At 50.0% G+C, this 17,815-nt stretch overlaps 1 protein-coding gene across 6 annotated transcripts in view; it reads left to right on the top strand.

Moving 5' to 3' along the window:
- Positions 1 to 17,815, top strand: part of LOC149327703 (ubiquitin carboxyl-terminal hydrolase 8-like) — a 269,416-nt gene that overhangs the window by 226,689 nt on the left and 24,912 nt on the right. For 5 of the 6 annotated variants that reach the window (XM_089562390.1, XM_089562388.1, XM_089562393.1 and 2 more), the window contains 2 exons: positions 2,678 to 2,820; positions 16,994 to 17,132. In XM_089562390.1, the coding sequence (XP_089418516.1) occupies positions 2,678 to 2,820; positions 16,994 to 17,132 (282 nt within the window). The remainder of the gene's footprint in view (positions 1 to 2,677; positions 2,821 to 16,993; positions 17,133 to 17,815) is intronic. The other variant, XR_016285926.1, reaches the window with a different exon arrangement.

Below are 17,815 nucleotides of genomic sequence, written 5' to 3'. Positions count from 1 at the left end.
ACTGTTGTTGCAGACTTCAATACATCAGATGCGCACATGATTTCCGAAGGGCACTTTGGAGGCAAAGGTTGGAGTGGGGCGAGTTGAATGGCAGGGGAGGCTTGGTATTGCGTGGTTCGTAGGCCGAGCAGGTATGACCAGAATGAAAGATAGCGCTAATGTCCAGAAATCTAAGCCCGTTATTAGAAGGGAGTTCGTTTCGTAGGTTAGAACAAGCGGGTTAAGACCTTGTCTGAGCCTAGTTAGTATGTTTAAGCCCTTGGATTCAAAGGAATCATGGTCACTGTCAACGAAAATGAGGAAATCATCAAAGTAGCTAAAAACTTTAGCGCTACCTGCATGTTGTTTAAGCTGTCCATAATGGACCTGAGAAGTTTTGCTAAACAAGGAACACTTAGTAACGAGGCCATACCCAGGTCAGTACAAATCCATTCTTTTTGAAGGTGAGGCTTATTGTTCGACATGACAAAGCTGGACCTCAGATAAAAGGACAACAGTTATACAAAGCTGCCAGGTGTAATACCTGCTGAGTTCTGAAAAACCACATTTCCAAACTGGTCAATGAAAAGTATTTTCTGGTGGGCTAGAATCGTTCATATTTTAAAACTGCGCGAACAAAAACAAGGATCGAGCAAGAACACAATAGCACACACAAGCGCAGACTTCCAACTGTTGTTCGAAAAGATTGCCGCAGTTTTATACCCTCTGTGGATACCATCAGCACACCCCAAACCAACCGTAACATTTAAAACACGTGCGCTTATCTTCTCTGAATGTCCCAAACATTCCATGATAATGGACACAGGCGCCTTAGCAGCACACAAGTGACTCAGAAACGCGCAAATTTTTACCTCAATAAAACGAAGAATTGTGCGTGTTACTGTGTTCTTGCTCGGTCCTTGTTTTTGTACGCGCAGTTTTAAAATATGAATGGTCAATGAAACACCTTGAAAGGGAGGGGTAGCACTGCGTCGGCGGGGGGAGGTCTGGCGATGGGAAGGCGAGCGAGAGCGGGATGTCGGCAGTGCGGCAAGTTGGTCGGAGAGGCTAGCGATCTGGGTGTGGAAGTCGTCCTGGAGGCTCTGAAGGACCAGGCAGGAGGGAAGAGGTGGGGTGGGAGGCAGTTGTGGAGGAGGAAACGTCCATGACAGCAAGCTTCTCCAAAGACAACCCCTGGGCGGGCACCATGCGCACCGACGACGGCAAGCGCTGAAGGAAAAACTGACGCAGGGAGTCTTGGTCGAAGGTAGCAGCCGTGTCGCCCAGGAGCTGCTGGAGACGCCGCAGCAACTGTGTTGGCTTGTGGTCCCCCATTTCTTTGGAGGAGATGAGCTGCAGCAGACAGCAATGTTCCAAGGTGGCTGTTCAGTTGATGAGCTCAGCAGCTAACGTGTCAAACGGGGCCGAGGCGGGCAGAGTTATGAGGAGGCCGCGAACTTCACCGGCAATCTCAGGTGGTAGCGACGCAGCGACGTGATGAAACTTCTGTGCCTGGCTAGTGATGTGGCCAATAGTGAGCTGGCTGTTCACCTGAGCAAGCTAGAGCTGAGGATCGGAGGCCGAGAACTGGGGGAGGCACAGGGACTGCGCTGGAGGGTCCGTCACCAGGCATGGTGGAGGCGTTGTCGTTTGTGTTGTCCATGTTGGGAGCGGATGTTCCAGCAGACGTCCGGAGTCACCAATTTGTTGCACCCGAAAAGTATGAGGCTGGCACGGTGAAGGAAATGATTGATTTACTGGCTGGAGTGCTAGGATGTAAGATGGCGTGCAGCCGAACGGTGCATCTTGCCGGCACGAGAGTCGAGCTCCATTCGGAGGAACTTCGGCGTCATCGTCTTCGGCGGCTGGTGCTGCTCCTGCTGCGTAAGGCCGCTGCTGCTGCTACAAATGCAATCGTCAACACATTTTAGTAGCATATCATGAGGCAGAGAATAATGGAGAACATGAATGGCAGTTTGCCAATATCCCTCAACAGAGAAGTATACAACAGCTGTGTCTTACCGGTACTCACCTATGGGGCAGAAATGTGGAGGCTAATGAAAAGGGTTCAGCTTACGTTAAGGACAACGCAGCGAACTGTGCAAAGAAAAATGATGGGTGTAACGTTAAGAGATTGGAAGAGGGCAAAGTGGGTGAGAGAACAAATGCAGGTTAATGACATCCTAATGGAAATTAAGAGGTAGAAATGGGCTTGGGCAGGGCACTTAATGCGAATGCAAGGTAACTGGTAGTCCTTAAGGGTAACGCAGTGGATTCCAAGGGAAGGCAAGCGTAACAGGGGGAGGTAGAAAGTTAGGTGGGCGGATGAGACTAAGAAGTCTGCGGGGATATAGTGGCCGCAACTGGCGCAGCAGGACAGGGTTAATTGGGGAGACCTTTGCCCTGCAGCTGGAGCATGACACCCATGCTCCAGCTGTCACAAGTTCACAACGGCCTGTCATCCCGAAACGAAATCATCCCCAATGGAATTCACTGCCTGACTGTGTTCTTACCGAACGTGATCCTTGTGGGTTACTGCAGTTGCTGACATCGTACTTGGAAACATAATGTGGGATACTCTTTCCCTTCCGTTTTGTTCCATCTTTTGCCATTGTGTGCTTGACCACACCTGTGTGCAGACTTTTTTCTTTGGTCTGACTCTGATGCTGCCTGTGTCTGAATGGACGGCCGTGTGCAGGACTGCCTGAAGCTGTTCCTGGAAACGGAGAGCATGTCGGGCGAGGCCGCCTGGGACTGCCCTTCGTGTAGGCAGAAGCGCAAGGCCGAGAAGCGTATGATCATCGCCAGGCTGCCCAAGATCCTCGTGATACAGTTCAACCGGTAAGCTGCCGCCAGGAAGGGCAACCCAGTGCTGCCAGTGTTCACAGACATCCTCTGCACAGGAGTGGAAAATGGTCGTACTTTCGCATTGCTCGCACTAAAGGTGCACTAAAGCTTGTCTCTTTATCGTGTGGCAACTTGATCTCCAAGCATTCATAGAAACTTGGAATTGTGGTCCTGTGCAGCCGATTTCCCTATAAAATGGGATTGAACGTTCCGGCTCCTGCCATTTTTTTTCTTACTGGCCTCCCAAAGTGGGAGGAGTCAACCAAAGCATGAAGTGCCTGTCAGCCAGTTGCATGGCAGCTTGCCGCTCTGTGTTAATGGAGTGATACGTAGTAATAGGTGGTGTGACCTTCAAAAATGCGCGGGTTGTGGGTCGGGCTACATCCAGCCATTACTTCTCTCAGTTCCAACAAGGAAGGGGAGTGGAAGCATGGGCGGAGCGTTCCACCTCAGCCGGGAGTGACTCACGTCACGACTAAGGAAGATGCATGCCTCGTAGTGTTCAGTGCAGGGAAACTTTAGCAGCTTCTCAGCGTTGTTATCGCGCCCTCCACTACATCGCCGCTCGTGCACCGGCAAAGAGAAGAAACGGAGGCCCTTTGGACGGTCGTGTGAAGTCCGATTAGGGCACGTCCTCACCAAACAAACGTCCGGCATCACCAAAATGTCACTCGCAAACCGAACAGCACATGCATCAAACCAAAATGACGTGCCTCAGATGACACGAAAAAGTGTCGATCCATTGATGTCGCAGGATTGCCACACTGGGGAGTGGGGCAGACATGGGGTGGCCCTTGAGAAAGGAGAACTGCATTCACCGACAAACCACCGACAAAAGAAGCAAGGTGTGCGCTTCTGCTGGAGCAGGTCGAGGCCACCGTGGTGGGTCTAGCAGCAGACGAGTAGAAGACTTAGTTCGACTGTTTCACGATTTTTTTTTTTTTCGGAGATATGTTCTCTGAACTTGGAGTTTTATCAAAATGTGACGTCGACATTGTCTTCGTCTGAAACGTGCGGGAGCATTGTGTCGAGTGTTGTCGTGGGCTTCCGGCCGTATACAAGCTCGAATGGGGTAGACCTGGTTGTCTCCTGGACGGCAGTGTTACAGGCGAAGATCACGTAGGGCAGAATGGTGTCCCACGTCTTGTGTTCGGCATCAATGTACATGGAGAGCATGTCTGCGATGGTTTTGTTCGACACTCTGTGAGTCAATTGGTTTGCAGATGATAGGCAGTTTTCCTCAATGGCTTGTCTGACTGTAGTTTAAGATGGCTTGCGTCAGTTCCGCTGTAAACACCGTTCCTCTATCTGTGAAGAGCCCTTCGGGGGTGCCTTGTCGCAGGAGAATTCGTTTGACGAAAAATTTTGCGACTTCTGTTGCGGTACCACTAGGCAACGCTTTTGCTTCGGCGTAGCGGGTCATGTAGTCGGTGGCCACGATGATCCACTTGTTACCAGATGATGAAGTCGGAAAGGGGCCGAGGAGGTCCATCCCCATTTGCTGAAAGGGCTTAGTTGGAGGTGGTATGGGGTTCAGGAGTCCGGCTGGTCTAGTCGGAGGCATTTTGCGTTGCTGACACTCACAGCATGTTTTCACCTAATGGGAAACATAGGCAGCTAGCCACGGCCAATAGTACTTCTCCTGGATGCGGTGCAACATGCGAGCAGTCCCAAGATGCCCTGCAATCGGCTCATCATGGCATGCCTGCATAATTTCTTGCCTAAGATTCTTGGGCACGACAAGAAGATGCACTGGCCTGTTGGGCGCGAAGTTCTTCTTCAGGGGGACATTATTGTGAAGGACGACAGTTGGCGCTTGAACCCCCGGGGAGGCGATGCGGTCTTGCCTTTGAAATAATCAACTAGGCTTTGCAACTCAGGATCCGAGCGCTGCCGCGCGATACTGCTAGTGCTTATCGGTCCTAAGAAACCGTCGTCGTCTTCCTCTTACGGGTGCTGCATCGACGTTAGCTCGCAACAAGCAATCCACGTCGGAATGCTTGCGGCCAGATTTGTAGACTACAGTTATGTCGAATTCTTGAAGACGCAGGCTCCAACGAGCAAGGCAGCCGGAGGAATCTGTCAAATTGGCTAGCTTTCTGTGAAAACTCTGCAACCGCAGCTGTCTTCTGAGGGTCTGGGTGAACTCCATCCCTCCTTACTATGTGACCAAGGAACAGCAGCTCCTCGTAGGTGAAGTGGCACTTCTCTGGTTTCAGTGTTAGGCCTGAAGACCTTATTGTTTCCAGCACTATCTGAAGCCTTCTGAGGTGGTCTTCAAAGCTTGAGGAGAAGACAACGTCATCTAAGCAGACTGGACAAATTTGCCACTTCAAGCCTGCGAGCACCCTATCCATCACTCGCTGGAACGACGCTGGGGCCGAGCAGAGGCTGAATGGCATCACCTTGAAATCGAAGAGTCCGTCTGGTGTGATGAACGCAGTCTTCTCGCGATCTCTTTCGTCGACTTCAATTTGCCAGTAGCCGCTCCTTAGGTCCATCAATGAGAAGTACTTAGCGTTGCTCAGCCGATCCAATGTGTCGTCGTTGCGGTGGAGGGGGTAGACATCCTTCATCGTAATGCTGTTCATGCGGCGGTAATCGACGCAAAAGCGAAGGGTGCCGTCTTTCTTTCTCACTAGGACGACTGGTGCTGCCCAGGGGCTCCTCGATGGCTGGATGATGTCGTCACAAAGCATTTCCTCTACTTGCTTGCGGATGGCTTGGCGTTCCAGCAGCGACACGCGGTAGGGGCTCTGTAGCAGTGGTCGGGCGTGTTCGTCTGTGACAATGCGGTGCTTGGCAAGCAGGGTTCGTCGCACATCGATGCCGATGAGAAGCAATCGCTGTACCTTTGAAGAAGACTGCGTATTTGGTCTTGTATGCTCCGGGGTAATTCTGGGTTGATATTAAACGCGAGTGGATGGCCTTGGTCAGATGGTTCTATGGGTTGGATGGGGTGGGAAGATATGTCTCTGATGTCTGCCAGCTCGTCGAGGAAAGCAATAGTCGTACCGTTGTTTAGATGCTGGTATTCTTCGGTGAAGTTAGCGGCACCTGGGCTTGGCCATTTCGGATCTGGGCGACTCCCCTTGCTACGCCCAGTCCTCGATCCAGGAGTAACTGGGTGTTGCCCTCGATGACGCCTTCGGCATTTTCGATCTCTCCAGTACCTATGCAGGCGACGACACTTGATCGGGGCGGCACGCTCAATGCTTCGTCGAGGACGTTTAAGGCAACGTTATGAGTCGCACTCGTCGCAGCAGGTATGGCTTTGTCCATGGAAAGCTTTATTGACTTAGATCGAAGGTCGATGGTCGCCCGATGTTCGTTCAGGAAGTCCATTCCCAAAATCACGTCTTGCGAGCATTTCTGTAGGACCAGGAAGGTTGTAGCATAGGTTCGCCCATTTACTGTATCTCGCGGTGCAGCGTCCTGACGGCGTAATAAGGTTACCACCTGCGGTGCGGATCAGCGGGCCATTCCAAGTTGTTACCTGAATCGGACAACGAGTGACCCGCTCGTGACGGAGTAGTCAGCTCCCGTGTCGACCAAGGCAATAACCGTGTGATCGTCGACCGTAACTTCAAGGTCACTTGTTCACGTTCTCGTATTGCACGTTGTCTTCGGTGTCCAATCTCGGTCCAATTCCGGTGTCGGTCTCAGTCCAGTGTCCGATTCGTCGAGTAGTGAGGCTGCGGTGGGCATACTCCGACGTTGCTTCTCTGGGAAGTGCTAACAGCTTCAAGTCTGGCCGCATTGTCCTCGGTGTTGTTGTCATAGTTGAGGCATCGTCTTGCATTTTCGTTGATGGAGGAGCTTTTTTCTTGTGCTTAGAAGCAACCTCACCTCCAGAGGCTGCTTTATTCACTTTAACCTTCGGGGGCTGGGGGAGTGTCCACGCACGGCGTTGCGTCGGCTTGGAGATACAAAGTGTGGTGACGATGGTGACGGGGAACGTGATGGATGGCTCGGCGATGAGCATTCTTCCCGACGTAAAAACTCCTCGATTTCGACTGGTCGCTGGCCAGGTCGGGGTCGTGGGGCGTCGTAAGAGAACCTTTGGATGCCCATTCTTCTGTATGGGCAGTTCCGGAGGATGTGACCGGCTTCGCACCATAGTGGAAGCATAGTGGGGGCGCTGGTCGGGAGTTCTCCACTTGTCGCATTTCCTCGGTTTTGTGCGACGCTCGTAGGACGGACGGGTTGGGGCGAGAGGGCGGCAGTCCAGCGCAGCTGGCTGAGGGCGATAGGGGCTTGGGTCCCGTCGTCGAGGGGCAGGACAGCGCATTGCTGCAGCGTAAGTCATGGCTGGAGGTTCCAGGGGCTGCGTGGTGGTCGGCGTCACACCCAAGGCCTGTTGAACTTCGTCCCGGATGACGTCAGTGAGCGACGTAAGTTGCGGCTGCGTTCCCGTTGGCAGCAATCGTCGGAGCTCTGCTCACACAACTTGACGTATAACCTCCCGCAGGTTGTAGTTTTTAGCGGTGTCCAGGCAGCTTGTTGAGAAAACGCACTGCTGGCAGTCGTACTGGTGGGCTCTGGCATCTCCTCAGTGTACACTGCAACGGTCTCGTTTGGGTGTTGTATGCGAGACTGTAGCAGCTGCTGGGCTCTCTTCTTTCTCACGACGTTTGTGAAAGTCTTCTAAAGCTGCTCCTTGAAGGTTTCCCAGTTCGTAACGCTAGCTTCCTCGTTCTCAAACCAGATTCATGCTGGTCCGTCCAAGGCGAAGAAGACGTACGTTAATTTCGTGGCATCGTCCCAGTTGTTAAAGACAGCCACCCAGTCGAACTGTTCCAGCCATTCTTCGGGGTCAGCCCCAGCCGAAGCATCGAAGCTTTGTGGCAACTGGGGCTGCTGCTGTATGACTGGAGTCGACGTCTGGGGCAAGCTCATGGTGGACGTTGCTGTTTGCTTCGCTTCCGCGGGTAACCTCCGGCAGAGTCCCGAATTCAAGTGTGTCCCCTAGCAGGCGTCGGCTTGCACGGTGCACTGGATTGTCAGGTCCTTCAGTGAGTGACTCAGAGGGCTGGCGGCACAACTTGCAGGGGGTGTCCGGTACATGGAAGGCTACCCAGCACCTCCACCAGGTGTCACGTTGTAGTGACCGCAGTCCAGCGGTCAGGAAGCCACCAATAAGACTTGGAAACGAAGCTCTTTATTTGGGCTGACTTGCGCCCGAAAAAGAACTAAACAGCACGGCAGTGGCGTTAGCAACAAACGCACTCGTCAGTCGCCGAACTACGAATGCCCGCCACTCGCTGCATCGCTTACTTTAAAGCCGTAAAGGAAACTTGGAGATAACAGGTCAAAATCATCTTCAGTAATCTGGAAACACGTAGATGGAGTTCTTCATGGCTGTGATCAGTCGAGGTTAGTCCGCTTGCTTTTCGTGTCGTGAACAAAAATGATAACGCCCCATTCCTGCGGCCTTGAGCACAAACGAACGAACACTACGATGATACGTGGCAATATAAGGAATGGCTTCTTTATTTTTTGTCTTACTCTTTATCAACTTGCAGACTCTGTGGGCTATGCTTAATTTTTTCTTCTAGATGAAAGAAATATGCATTTTGAGCTTCATGGCTCTCTTTCGTTGTTGTTTTTCTGGTTTTTTTTTTCATTCTTGCATAAACGTTACGATCATGGGACTGACAGTGAGGACGAAACAAATGGTTCTTTTTGTTTATTAATACCCTAAGCCGTATTTTATCAAGGGTTTGCCATTACGATGCTTGGCAGAAATGCTTCACGGTGGAATGTAGCTACCTGTAGCATTAACAGTTTTGTTTTGGGTACTATCCGTAGTGCACTCGCATATAAGGATAGGCCAGGTTACTGAAACTTGGGCAGAAACTCACTCAGTTCGCATGATACGGAGTCTCCCTCTTGTTTTGTCCTGCTTTTGAATGCGCACTGTTGGCGTGAAGCTAGAAAACCGAAAGTCTCTGCGGAGGCGTTGAGCCACGAGAGGTGCTGATCACGCTGGTGCCGGCCACGTTGTGTCAACATCAGTGTCAACCAGCCTTCATTACCTGGAGTTCACAAATACAGTGGTTTTTAAGAGAGTGCAAAAGACACGACGCAGACAGAAGGAAGCTACATTTATTCTTGAAATTCACGTGTATATCTACACATGGCACAGATAGAGTGCACAACAAGGAAAAATAAAAATGCATTTTGCGCGCTCTGCTAAGTGTGCCCATTCTTTTCTTAAGTACACAAAGGTCACCCAGTGGGGAGATCCCTCGGGGTTTTTCTCCTGAAGCTGAGCTGGTGTTGAGTGCAGCCAATTCTCCCCCAGTGATGCATGCCCTCTCTCTGCACGGGGTTTGCTTTGCTGTAGCAGTTCGCTAAGCCTTTCCAGGATGGCCTAGTCATGTTCGTTCTTTTGCTCTGGGCAGTTTTGTGGAGCAGTTGAGGCACCAGTTGGTAAAATGTGAAATTGGATAACAGTGCAGTGCCGTCTGTGGTAGAAGTAGTGTGCAGAATCTCAATACTGCTACAGGAGAATTGTAGCATGGGTGTTTCAGACTGCACACATGGCAGCTGTGCGACTGGTGGGTTTTGATATTGAGCATCCACTCTCAAGGTGCTGCAGAGCAAGAAGGCGTCCTAATGCAGCCGAGCCCACTTGAAAGGAAAATACGCATTAGGGCAGTGGAACTGCGTCCCAGGTACAACGAACAAAAAGGTGCTATACACTGAGCCCTGCAGTCAAGACACTTGCGGTAAGCGTGGAGTTTGAAGAGCCCCTGGGACAGCCACCTGTGGAACATGGGAGGCTGAAATGGTGGCTTGGAAGGCAGCACCTGTGCACAAGGATGATGGGAGCACACAGTGGTACTCACACTTTGATATGCTGCGCCTCCACAACGCTTTTGTCGTTATTGATGGCATGTTGTGAGGGCTATGTCATGGTGGAATTCAACCGTGACATATGTGGCTCTCCAATGTAATGGCATCATTGATGCGATGTCCTAGCATCAGCACTACTTGCAGCGCATGCTGAGAGCATCCTGGTTTGGATATCTGTGCTTGCCGCTGGAGAAATAGCTTCCATAGGGCATGGGCCAAGAAACGACTGAAGAAACATCCACCCGATTACACACACGTGGATTTCCAACGATGCACAAATGGCCGAATGTGTTGGATGGCTGCCAACTTCGTGAGGTGCGGATCATGACGCCGGCATTGCACACTGGCAAAGACACTGCACGAGGAGGCCAACCTGCGGCCATTTGTGCTCAACACTTGAGCTGTGATTATCGTGTCCATGTAAGCGTGTTCTCTGCAGAGCTTGGAAAGCACTGTGATGTGGTCTCCTTCGAAGAAGCTGACGCACATAATACACTTTTGGGAGAAAAAAATGCTAGTTTGTTCAGACTTGGTACTTGTGGCTGAAAAGCCCACTTACTATGAACTCTGGATGTAAGCAGTGCAATCCATCAGGTTCACTAAAGGTGGGCACAAAGGCCTTCTGTGCGCAGTGTCACTAACTTAGCAGTGCCCTGCAGTGCACTGCCAGATCCAGTCTGGGACCACTGCTTCCTCTCACCCTAGGGGTGCAATCATGGAGGCACCTCAGACTCTGGCAGCCGTTCTGCTCTTGCTTGCTTCCGTTCGCAGCAACCGCGGGTCATGGGTGGTTTGTTTTGCCGCTGTCGGTCGCACTCTCACAAGTATAAAGTGCACTCTTATTCTACCAGCCATACTGGCACAGCGCAAAAGACAAGGGAAGGCGGGACAACATGGTACTGTACTGTTACTAACTGCTGAGTTTTCTGTTCAGAAGGGACTGCCTTTATAGAGCAGAAATAGCACAAACAAAAAGTATACACTCGTGGAAAAAACAAAAGCCAAGCCCAGATATCTGCTCGAGATTAGAGCTTGCCCCAACCCCCTCAAGGAACACAACCAGGTGACGGTTGTTAGGAGCAGGCTCAAAAATTCTTTCCCGTGTGGGAAACACCGTCTGCAAGAACGCAGTCTCATTTTTGTGAAGCTTAATCGAAGGCTTTGCCATGCACTTGTCCCCTTCTTCTTGAATATAGAAGGCTTCAACCACTTTGCGGGATAGTTGGTTTTGACTGCCGCATAATAAGCGCGTGCCTTTACGGTCTGGAAGGCAACCCCTACAACCCTGACAGTGCAGAACAGGACTGGAACTGGGCGGTCTCCCCAGTGAGTCTCGGTGTTCAATCAACCCTTACAGTGTGTGCCGCGAGGGCAGCATCTTGTGGGAAGTGCAGCTGTGCAGCTGTGCAGCAGGCCATTCGTGGCACTTGCATGCAGTCACCCAGGTGTGCAGTGCCTCTCTGCAGGGCAGTGTGGGGAAAGGCGGAGCAACTGTTTTCACCCTGTGTGGGGGAGGGACAACCACACAGGGGCCATTCCATGCCAAAGGCTCTTCAATTTCGTGCCAAAAATTTCCGGCTTGTTACAGAACCGTCAAAAGCAATCTCCCTCAACGTCTAGCAGGAACAAAAATTTTCCCATCATGTGGGAGCCCTGTGAATTTTACAGGCTAGTGCAAAACTAGGTCTCCATAAAAAAATTCATAATGAAATGGGTATTTCCTTTTGCCATCCAAATTTTTTGTGGACAATGTACATAACTTGTAGCAACATAGCATAGTGGGCGAGTTGGTAATGCATCTTTAAGGAACGAAACAACGCAACTAAAACGAAGGTCCAAGTGCGTGTTCGTGTCTCTCTTTTTCTTGGTCCTTCATTTTAGTTGCGCTGTTTCGTTCCTTAAAGATGTACATAAGCTGTATTTTTTTTACCATGTGTCAAGACATTGCCTGCCCAAGGTTTTTGTATTTTTTGTAGTTTTCTTTTTTCATCTCGGAACACTCCATTCGGGAACTTTTTTAAAATGTCCGCGTGACATTCGTGACCAATATAAAAGTTTTCACTGGCCCACCAGAACATGTCCTGCGTACAAAAAATGTTTACACAAAAGTTACACTCAAGAACATTCAGCAAAGAAAAAACGGCCAAAGATGCAAGAAAACCCTTGCATGCAGATGAAAATGTTATTCTGAGCTTCTCACTGGAAAATTGCAAAATACTATTCCTCTAATAGCTCATTTTATTGTAATGTTGGTCAGCAATATTTATACAGAGCTTTTTTGTTTTAGTCGAGAAAAAAATTTTTTAAGTTGAGCGGCCGCAACGCCGGTCATGGTTTATTTATTTATTTATTTATTTATTTATTTCATAAATACTGCTGACTGCCCTTTGGCGGTCAAGCCAGGAGTGCACAAAGTTAAAAAAGAAAATTACAAAGTAGTAACAACAAAATAACAGCAACAAAGTGCGATTACAGTACGAGGACATAAATTCAATAAGACCAACAGGAAGCAAAAAAAGTAGAGGCAAATCATCCGACGTCAACCAGACTGAGTGAGCAGAAAAAAAAGAAAGGAAACCGAAATACACTGTGTACTAGACGCGCTACTGCGATACATGAGCCGAAACAGCAGGCAAGAAAGATTCTGAAGATACCAGGTTGGTGATATCGCTTGGCAGTCGGTTCCATTTGGAAATGGTGCGTGGAAAGAAGGAACGAGAATATGCTCTTGTTTGGCATCGTGGCATCAAGATAGCCCTTTCGTGTTTGCTACGGGTGGGGCGTGTTGTGTTGTATTGCATGTAACTCTGAAAATTCAGTCTTGTTTTATTACGCATAGTATTGAACAACATTTTTAGTCGGTGCAGCTTGCGACGGGATTCAAGCGTGGGAAGCCCAGATCTGTTGAGCAAATCAGATACCGAGACCTGCCGACCATAAGGGTGGTAAATGAAGCGGAGTGCTTTCCTCTCCTCTCCTTCCTGTACTGTGCCTTCGCTGCACAACACAGCCTGGACGCTGTGCAGGCTGCTCTACTTGCATGCACTCACGTGCCGAGGCGTTGCGCATCTGCACAGCCAGCATCCAGCGTGGCAGTGAACAAGGGACGGGTGCTCTGCCCAGATGAAGACTTCACCCCTCCCTTGTGATCGTGTGGGAGGGAGTGGAAGAAGAGGTGTCGCACAGCACCTTTTGCGTTTCTGCCTCCCATAGAGTTTCTTACCTAGAGGGAAAGCTGGCGGCGCTGCACTTCAGCCACCATGGACGCCCAAAGCATCATGGGGCGGTGAGCTACTTGTTGCGAGACAGTCGTAGTTTTTCGGGAACATGGAGTGGCACTACTAAAATTTTTCATTCCGAAAACGCTGTTCGTGTGTGCGCAGACGACTTTCGCGCGAACGCAGTGGGCAAAACCCATAGTAGTGAAAACGCGACGACACACGACGCCAATAAAAGGTTTCACTTTTCCCAAATGCCATTAAAAAACCTCTTATAGTATTTAAGCGACAACATCTTTTTTGAAAACATATTTACTTTTAAAAGTGCGCCTGTTAAGTACGAAATATTAGTTTCTATAGTGTTCATTACTAGGCCAATAGGAGAGCGAATCGTCTCTTATTTTGGGCAAACTTTGCACTTAAATGCTTTTCTGCTCGTTTGTTGCAATCATTAGACAAGATATTGAATGTTAGGGCGTTTTTAGTTATCAAACAGCTTAATTTTTCTATTATTTTTTAGCCAAAAGTTGCAGTTCCGCAACAAGTAGCTCACCGCCCCATGATGCTTTGAGCGCCCATGGTGGCTGAAGTGGTCTCGAGGGGTCGCCATGCAAACTCCCATAGACGGGCTGCCAGCTTTCCCTCTAGGTAATAGTAAGAAACTCTATGCCGCCTCCATTGGCACACAGCTGCTAAGACCTAATGTCATCATCATCCTGACTGCACCCACTGCAGGGCAAAGGCCTATCCCACGTCTCTCCATGTCCTTCGCCAGCTGCGGCCACCGTATCCCCGCAAACTTCCTAATCTCATCCACCCACCTTTTGCCGTCCCCTGCTACGCTTGCCTTCTCTCGGAATCCACACCGTTACCCTTGAGGACCATCGGTTATCTTGCCTCCACATTGCATGCCCTGCCCAGGCCCATTTCTTCCTCTTGATTTCCATTAGGATGTCATTCACCCGTATGGAACACCCACTCCACCCTCTTCCGATCTCTTAACGTTACACCCATCATTTTTCTTTCCATAGCTCGCTGCGTTGTCCTTAACTTAAGCTGAACCCTTTTCGTTAGCCTCCATGTTTCTGCCCCATAGGTGAGCACTGGTAAGATACAGCTGTGTATACTTTTCTCTTGAGGGATATAGGCAAACTGCCATTCATGATCTGGGAGAACCTGCCATATGCGCTCCATCCATCCTTATTCTTCTAGTTATTTCCCTCTCATGATCCGGATCAGCTGTCACTACCTGCCCTAAGTAGACATATTCCTTACTACTTCCGACATCTCACCACCAACTGCCTGCTGCTCTTACCTTGCTAGGCTGTTGAACATTACTTTGCTTTTCTAACACAATCTGGCGGGCTAGTTGGTGGGAATCCATACGATTTCAGCATCGTGAATAGTGAATAGCATCAGTGAATAGCATAGGTCGTGTCCGCCTTCTGTCTTTTCCTAAACGTGTTCGCGCTGCTGAAATCGTTTGGTTTTCTGCATGTTAATTCTTAGCCCCACCGTTCTGCTCTGCCTTTCTAATTCATTGATCATGCTTTGCAGTTTTTGTCCTGAGTGGCTTAGCAAGGCAATGTCATCGGCGAATCGCAAATTACTCAGGTATTCTCCATTAACTCTTATCCCCAACTGTTCCCACTTCAGGCCCCAGAATACCTCCTGTAAACAGGCAGTGAATAGTACAGGCGAGATCGTGTCTCCCTGCCTGACACGCTTCCTTATTGGAATGTCATTGCTGAATTGACAGATGACTATGGCAGCTGTGCAGCCGTTATAGATATTGTTACGGGGCAGAAGGCAGTCACAGCACGCACCATATTTACATAATTGTAGGTCGACCTATTTTTTTAAATGTGAAGATCCAAAGTTGGGGGGTTGACTTACATTGGAGACCAAAGCATGGCACCATAAATAAAGGGGAGATGAGGGTGAGAGAACAAATGCGGGTCAATGACATCCTAGTCGCAACCAAGAGGAAGAAGAGGGCCGGGGCAGGGCACGCAATGCGAGGGCAAGGTAACCGCTGGTCCTTTTAAGGGTAACGCAGTGGATCCCAAGAGGAGGCAAGCGTAGCAGGGGGCGGCAGAAAGTCGGGTGGGCAGATGAGATCAAGAAGTTTGTGGGGAGATAGAGTGGCCGCAACTGGCAAAGAAGGACAGGGTTAGTTGGAGGGACATGGGAGGGGCCCTGCAGTCAGGCTGAGGACGGTGATGAGGGATGCCACAGCGCAGCTGCTGTGGGGCTCTGCCCCATATCCCTCTTGGTGCTGCCACCTCCCCACGCATGATAAGCGGCCTGGTAATGCTGTCTCTTTATACTCTCACAGGTGCACTAAGCAGGATTCTGGGCTCATTCTTTTATCAGGGAAACTCGATCTGCACGCTCTGCGCATTCTTAGAGACTTCAGATTATTGTCCTGTGCGGCCGGTTCCCCTATTCAGTCGGATCAAGCGTCCTGGCTCCTGCCTTTATTTTGAACTGACCTCCGAGAGCAGGAGGGCTCTACCCCCCACGCATGGAGTGCCTTTTAGCCAGTCACGTGGCAGCTTCGCTCTCACTTTGTTTTTTAGTGTGCCGTGAATGAATAGTTTCAGTTGCAGACTACATAGCCTCAAATTAGGCCCATAGAAATAAAAGTACGCACGGACTCTTTGCTTTACGTATCATTCCACTTATGGCAGAGCAGCAAGCCGCCACGTGACTAGCTAAATGCACTCTGCGTGTCAGCCAACTGCTCGTACTTTTGGAGGTGAGTTCAAAAAAGGAAAAAAAAAAAGGTGGGAGCCGGGACGGTTAATTCAATTCAGTAGGAAAATCAGCCGCACAAAACAATAATTCAAGTTTCCAATTTCTTAAAACAGCGCAAAAGACAAGGACACAGAAAGAAAAGACACACACAGTGCTGTGTGTGTCTTTTCTTTCTGTGTCTTTGTCTTTTGCGCTGTTTTAAGGAATCTTGGTTCACCAACTAGCCTGCATGTCTACCCTTGTAAGCTTCAAGTTTCTAAGAATGTTTGGAGCGTCAAGATCGAGTTGCCGCAGTAAAAAGACGAGCCCAAAATCTTCCGTGGTGCACCTTTTAAGGTGAGGCTTAAGCGTCCTCGAAGTTTCTCTCTTTTTTTCTTTCTTTTTCTCTCTCTCTCTTTCTTTTTCTAACTCAGCTTTGCACTGGGCGCTCAAGGGAGTGTCAGTGGTGGATGGAAGGGCCCCTGTTCCATTTGCGATGGCGCCACTCTCAGCAGCGGCAGCAGTACCGGGCAGTGTCGGTAGCAGTGGACGGAAGAGCGGATGCCACCCATGCGTAGTTTCTCCTCGGTTCTGACGCATCGGAAACACAGTTGAGCGCAGCGAAAGTGCCCTTGCCTACTCCTCGCTGCCTTTCCACCTTTCTCATAGTTCGTAGCCAGTTTGTGTTTGCCTCCCAAGGGCTTCCAGGAGTTTGCTTCTCCTCGCAGTGGCTCGCATCTCAAGGAGTGCCCTGTCCTTCTTGCCTGCAAATGTTGGCCTTGCGACTATGGTTGTTGCATGTGTGCGCCTCTGAATGCTGGGAAATGACAGCCAGTGAACAAATGCCACGCAGGAAGGAACACACACGCACACGAGGCTGACTAACAGCTTTCGTTCAAGCGAACGAGCACATGTTTAGTGACAGGAGGGGGAAGGTATGCTGCACAGTGGTGGGTGGACACAAGCAGTCGCGTCAGTAGGGTGAAAAACCATAAAAAGTGAAAATTATACAAACAATGGAGGCAGAAAATGGGGGGTGTAAAGAAAAGGCCACACTGGAAGTGAGGCAAAAGATTGAAACGGAGTGGTTTTTAAAAATGATAAAATTGTCCGAGATAAGTGAATGGTTTTTAAAGAACGCTGCTTTTTTTGTGTGTGCTCGTTTGCTAGAATGGAAGAAGGTGAGTAGTTGTCAGTGAGCCTTGTGTGTTCCTTCCTGCACAGGCTGTTTTTTTCCGGTGTGCCACACCCTCAGACCTTCTTCTGCAGCAGCCTCTGAGGGGGGGGCTTCACTGCAGCTGCTTTCTTTTTAATCCACCCTGGTTTATGGAAGCCAAACCCCCGTGCAGGTTCCGGTGTGAGACTGCGTGGCAGAGCAAGAAGCTGCAGACGTACGTGCACTTCCCCATCGGCGGCCTGGACATGAACTGCTTTGTGGAGCAGGCGGAGACCCAGCGGAGGCCCCCCTACCACCTGTACGCCTTTCTGGTGAGGGGTCCTCAGCCATCTTGCTGCATGGGGAATGTAGAAGGTAACCGGAACAAAAGTCAAAGTCAGTGCGTTCGAGGAAACCATATTTCTTGTCAGTCAGTGAAACAGAACGGGTGCTGACACGCTGGCTTTGGCGATCAGCAGGGCCTCAATGATCGGCCTAAATCCTCGCGGGCACACTGCACCGGTCACTGCTTGCAAAGTGGCTTCCCACTGCAAGCAGGGCCAGCATCAGCTCTCCACCTCATCTGCCACTGAGGCATGCCGGGAAGAGGACCAATACAGATTAGATTTTTGTGGTTGTGGAGTTTCGTTTTCACTCATGTTTGGTGGTGGTGTAGTTACCACGCAGCTCATTTGAGATCCAAAGCGTCCGAAAGCCCTCCAAGTGAGCTCAGTACAGTGTCTGGTGCCCATTTGCCCCATTGCCCATTCACGCACCAAGTTGACTTTGTCCAGCAGAAAAGCCTCTGCGTTGAAAGAAGGGAGCAAAGTTTTTTGTGAATTGAGCACTCAACAGTCTGCTGCCGTGACCTCTCGGGGCATTTTTCCTAGCAGTCTCAGGGACACATGTTTTAAAAGTGCAGGGTACTTCGACTAGTGCAACTTGTGTTAACTGCACTCGCCGAGGATTTGCATTTGCTTGATTTCAAGGACTGGCGGTGTCCGCGCATTGCATG

Source organism: Amblyomma mixtum, chromosome 10, assembly GCF_055824585.1.
Source record: "Amblyomma mixtum isolate Tamu chromosome 10, ASM5582458v1, whole genome shotgun sequence".
NCBI classification, from domain to species: domain Eukaryota; kingdom Metazoa; phylum Arthropoda; class Arachnida; order Ixodida; family Ixodidae; genus Amblyomma; species Amblyomma mixtum.
This window is presented reverse-complemented; position numbering and strand designations above follow the sequence as displayed.